The 4,391-nt window shown below is 48.4% G+C and overlaps 1 protein-coding gene across 1 annotated transcript; it reads right to left on the reverse strand.

The window, feature by feature from the left end:
• Nucleotides 1-799: 799 nt before the first annotated feature.
• On the reverse strand, nucleotides 800-2,266 carry LOC112897440 (lecithin-cholesterol acyltransferase-like 1). Its single transcript, XM_025965730.1, has 2 exons — nucleotides 1,828-2,266; nucleotides 800-1,739 (listed from the first exon to the last, which is right to left on the reverse strand). Exons 1-2 carry the CDS (start codon nucleotides 2,241-2,243, stop codon nucleotides 896-898), a joined length of 1,260 nt encoding a protein of 419 aa, XP_025821515.1. The 5' UTR covers nucleotides 2,244-2,266; the 3' UTR covers nucleotides 800-895.
• Nucleotides 2,267-4,391: the final 2,125 nt, after the last annotated feature.

The following is a 4,391-nucleotide window of genomic DNA, read 5'->3' on the forward strand; positions in this document are numbered from 1 at the left end:
TATACATTTAACTTTGTCTATAATTTGGGTTCGACAAGTAGTCATCCTCGAGGAGTTTCTGGCAGCCCGTCCACGCCACCATCGATAGCGCATAACATTTCTGCAGGTGACGGTGGCAATGGACATAATATTACCCCTCATTGATTTGTGCTTTTGGGTTTGGTTGACATATATATGTCATTTAGACTATGAATTTCATGATTGCATTTATGGTATGTATTTCATGATTGTGTGATGATGTATTTCATGATTGTGCTTATGGATGGCTATTTTTATGTTAATTAACTGCTATTTGTAAATCTGAAAAACTATTATGCAGCAGCTCTTTTTTTTAGCAAGTGCCCAGTATTTTCGTCGGCCAGAGGGCATATCCAGTATTTTCGTCGGTTAGGGAAGCCGACGAATCTAACTACTATTATTTTCGTCGGTCTTCGAGACCGATGAAACAATCTGTATCTTTTTCGTCGTTTGTGCTGGCCGATGAAAATATGATGTGTATTTTTGTCGGCTGCCTTGGCCAACGAAAAGAGATGTATTTTCATCGGTTGCCGACGAAAATGTGTTCATTTTTGTCGATTTTATTCCATCGGCCTATTTTCGTCGGCCGACCGACGAATATATAAATTTTCGAAGGCTTTCTGGCTATTTTTGACGGTTTCTGGCCGACGAAATTAAGCTATTTTGTTGTGGTGCCACTAATAACCCATTGATCGCAAAAGTGTGGAGTTATATTAGCTAAACAAGGTCACTGTTGTTGACTGATTCTTCCTAGAAATACAATTTGTGTGTTTGTATTTAATTGTAATAAAATCAATCTACGGGCCATATAATGGTTGATTGGCCAATATAATTGGTAGACAAAACGGGTCACAAAGTTGATCTCTAGCACATTCATTTACTCATGTACTCCAAGAATCTCACTGATGACACGCTCCAAGGCCGCCCCATCTGAGACAACCCCGGCATGAGACGTGCCGGCTAACTTGATAGACTTGTAGTACTCCTGTCTCGGGTCATCGCCGATCACCGTGTCAAGGGCCAGCGTGCTCTCCAGGAGTATAAGATCATCGCCGTCGCCGTACACCACTTCCGGGGCCTTGCTAAAGTTGCCGTCCCAGTAAACCAGCTCCTTCATCGTCGGCACGCCGACGCCGTTGATGCAGGTCGTCGGCACCACCGGCGCCCGGAAGTTGAGCTTCACCGGCAGTGCCCGCGTCTGGTACAGCGTCACGGCGAGCCGTGGCAACCCGATCGCCGTCAGGAACTCCGGGATGTCCTGCGCTGTGTAGTTCCTGGCCCGCGTGACGACCAGCGGCGCGTCGGGGCCGAACACCTTCGGCGATGGCAGCGCGATGAACGCGCTGCCGGAACTCAGCGCGGAGCTCGGGTTGGAGGCGAGCAGCTGCATCGACAGCAGGAACCCGCCGGGACCGATGGAGGCCATGACGTAGTGCCTGACGTACCTCCTGCGCCACGGCAGGGGGCTCCGGTTGAGGAACTCGAGCGCGAAGTAACCGCCCTGGCTGTGCGACATGACGACGACCGGCTTGCCCCCGTTCTTCCTGCTCGCGTGCTCGACAAGCGCCCTGAGCCGCCGGCTGAACTGCGAGAACGCCCGGCACGGCTGCCCCGGCTCGGCGGGAGCTTGCCGGAAGTCGAACGGCGCGCCGAAGAGGGTCTCGCCGTCGCGGTACCCGGCCTTCTCCAGCGCCTCAACGAGCTTTCCCATGCAGAGATCCCTGGCCATAGAAAGCAGGTATAAGTTGCTCCACCATGTGAGGGCGTGCTCATGGTTGCAGTACGTGTAGGATGACACGGTGGGCTTACTGATTGGCCGGAGTGTCGGCGAGGAACCCGCGGGTGGAGCCGAAGCCGAGGACGCGGGTCTCCACGCCCGGCACGTTGCGGAAGTCGCGCGCGACGGGGTCGTAGACGAGGCGGAGCTGGTCGGAGAGGCACGGCGCCAGTTCGGCGTCCTGCATCGCCGTCGAGTTCTTCCACAGCCGGAACCACCGGCCGTTGCCCTTGGCCGCGCCGCATTGCGGCGACGGCGGCTGGTAGGCGTCGGTGAGGCGGGCCTCGAGCTGGCTGCACGTGTTGCCCGGCAGCAGCACGACCGGGTGTCGGCCAGGGTCGCCTCCAGTGACAGTATGCTGGCTCAGCGGCGGCGGCGATGCGCCGTGGCGGAAGAGGACGAAGGGGAGGAAGAGTAGTGGTAGCAGCCGGTAGAGTTGTGTGGCCATGGCGATGGGAAGTGGCGCCGGGCAAAGAGCAAAACTAAAGGTTCTGGTAGGTGGTTGCTATGCTGCTAAGCTTTAGGAATACTGAATGGTTGGCGAATTGACACGTCATGATCTACTTGGACTTACTATTGCAAGCAGACAACTTTTTTGTCTGTGTGGACATGAATACGGTCTCCTGGCAACATGTCGATTTGTTTGTCAAGTTGAGACTTGAGAGTAGAAAACTTGAAATAAAACCATGACCGTTGCGATTTCGGTCTTCTGGGCTCCTTGACCAGGAGGGAGATCCACAGGTATTTTTAACAGTCTGTTATATAAGTTCTCTCTGATAGGTTAGTACTTGGTCAACGGTCATCGATATTAATTCAAGTAGCTAGAACCGTTTGATCGTTGAGCAACAGCAGTCTCCCTATTTAAAGCTCCTACTTTAAATTTGGAGGCCATGATAAAAAAACAACGTCCAGCAGGGTTCCTACTGTAGCCTTTATTCTAAGAAGGTCTCCAAATTATTCCTCCACTCGAGACTTGGGAGCTCTCTCGAGGATGGCTATCCTCTGTTCTTCTGTTGTTTCCCGCGACGCCGGTGGCCTTTTCCGTTCCATGACGCCGATGGCCTTTTCCATTCTGCACCGCCGCCTAGCCAACTCACTGTCCATCTCCTCTTCCCCGAACTCCCTCCTGCATGCCGGCCAGTCGGGGCTGCTCCATTGCCTCCGTGGTCCAGACGCATCCTCGCTACGCCCGCTTGACATCTTCTCGCCGATCCAGCTGCCGCGACGCACGTGGCCGTGATCACGTTGTCCCCAGCAATGGGGCTGCCTGACGCACATGGTCTGAAATCTGCAGGAGTTGTCCCAGCAGCCACTCCGATTCCGTTGGACCCTGTAGCCGTGCTACGGCCGCCAGCCCCAAGGTGAATTTCAAGCTAGTATGATTTGTTGTCTTAGTTTGTTTTATGTCATGTGGTGTGGGTGGATCATTTTGATATGCTATGTGATTTTATATTTTAAATAATTTAAATTGTCATGTTTGAAATTATGAATTTGAATATGGTTTATTATCATACTCCAGAATATTTGCATTTAAATTGTAATGGTGGGAGATGAAGGATATATAGAATACCTTAAAATAGAAGCAAAACAATAGGGGCTAAGATTAGGGGTCCCTGCTGGAGTTGAGTGTAGAAAAGAGGACCGCAAAAAATAGAGAGAGCACCTACTCATAAAGTAGTACTCAGAAAGTAGGGGTCTTGATTTAGGGGGCTATTGCTGGAGATGCTCTAATATTTTCTTTCACTGAGAGCCTAATTGGTTGGCTTCCAAAATTTGTCATACATAGGCCAAAATGTGGGCATACCAAAATTATTTGCCAAAATGTAGGCAAAGATAGTAATTGGTTAGATGCCAAAATGTGGCAGCCAAAATTTTGACCATCAATTAATTCAATGCAAAAATACAAATATCATAAGAGAGGGTGTGGTACGAATAGCAAAAATATGGGCGAGCATAATGTTGCCAATTTGTCAATAAATATTTTGGCAGGATATATTTTGAAATTCAATCAATCAATCACTAAATCCCATACTGAACCATTATACTTATTTAAGAGCACCATATCACCATCCCAATCCAAGTCGCACAACCCCTCTAGCTTCCAAAGCCACACAAGCCAGCCCTTCTGAGGGGCAGGCTCGTATACACATAGCATATTGTTTACACTTTTATCCTCACTTCATATAAAAGGGTTAATCCGAAAGTGCAATATGGACACAATACATCAAAAAAGATGCAGTTCACATATGAGAATAATAATTAAGCAGTTCACATATGAGATTCATCAATACAAATTCATATCTAGGCAAACAGTATCATGCGTTCATTCCTTTTATTAGACAAAAATAATAAGTTAGAAATCTAATTTTGAAAGACAAAACAAGGATGGCATCACTGAATGTCAAACCATTATGTCTTTAACCAGTTCTAAGAATGTTTAAATACCTCTAACCAAAAAGGGTGAGAGTATATCTTCTGTCCAAACTTCAATTCAAATCCATGTTATTCCAAGTCGATGAACAACAAGGATACCTGCGATTCAATTCAATCTCTTTGGCTACCTAATGATCTTTGCTTGAATTCTCTTCACGGGTAA

The sequence above is a fragment of the Panicum hallii genome, chromosome 6 (assembly GCF_002211085.1).
Source record: "Panicum hallii strain FIL2 chromosome 6, PHallii_v3.1, whole genome shotgun sequence".
Lineage (NCBI taxonomy): Eukaryota > Viridiplantae > Streptophyta > Magnoliopsida > Poales > Poaceae > Panicum > Panicum hallii.

Excerpts from the sequence above, each read along its gene's own strand:
- LOC112897440 (XM_025965730.1), bottom strand. The coding sequence starts at position 2,243 with ATGGCCACACAACTCTACCGGCTGCTACCACTACTCTTCCTCCCCTTC. Across the intron at positions 1,740-1,827 it reads GCCGACACTCCGGCCAATCA|GGATCTCTGCATGGGAAAGC; the intron begins GTAAGCCCACCG and ends TTCTATGGCCAG.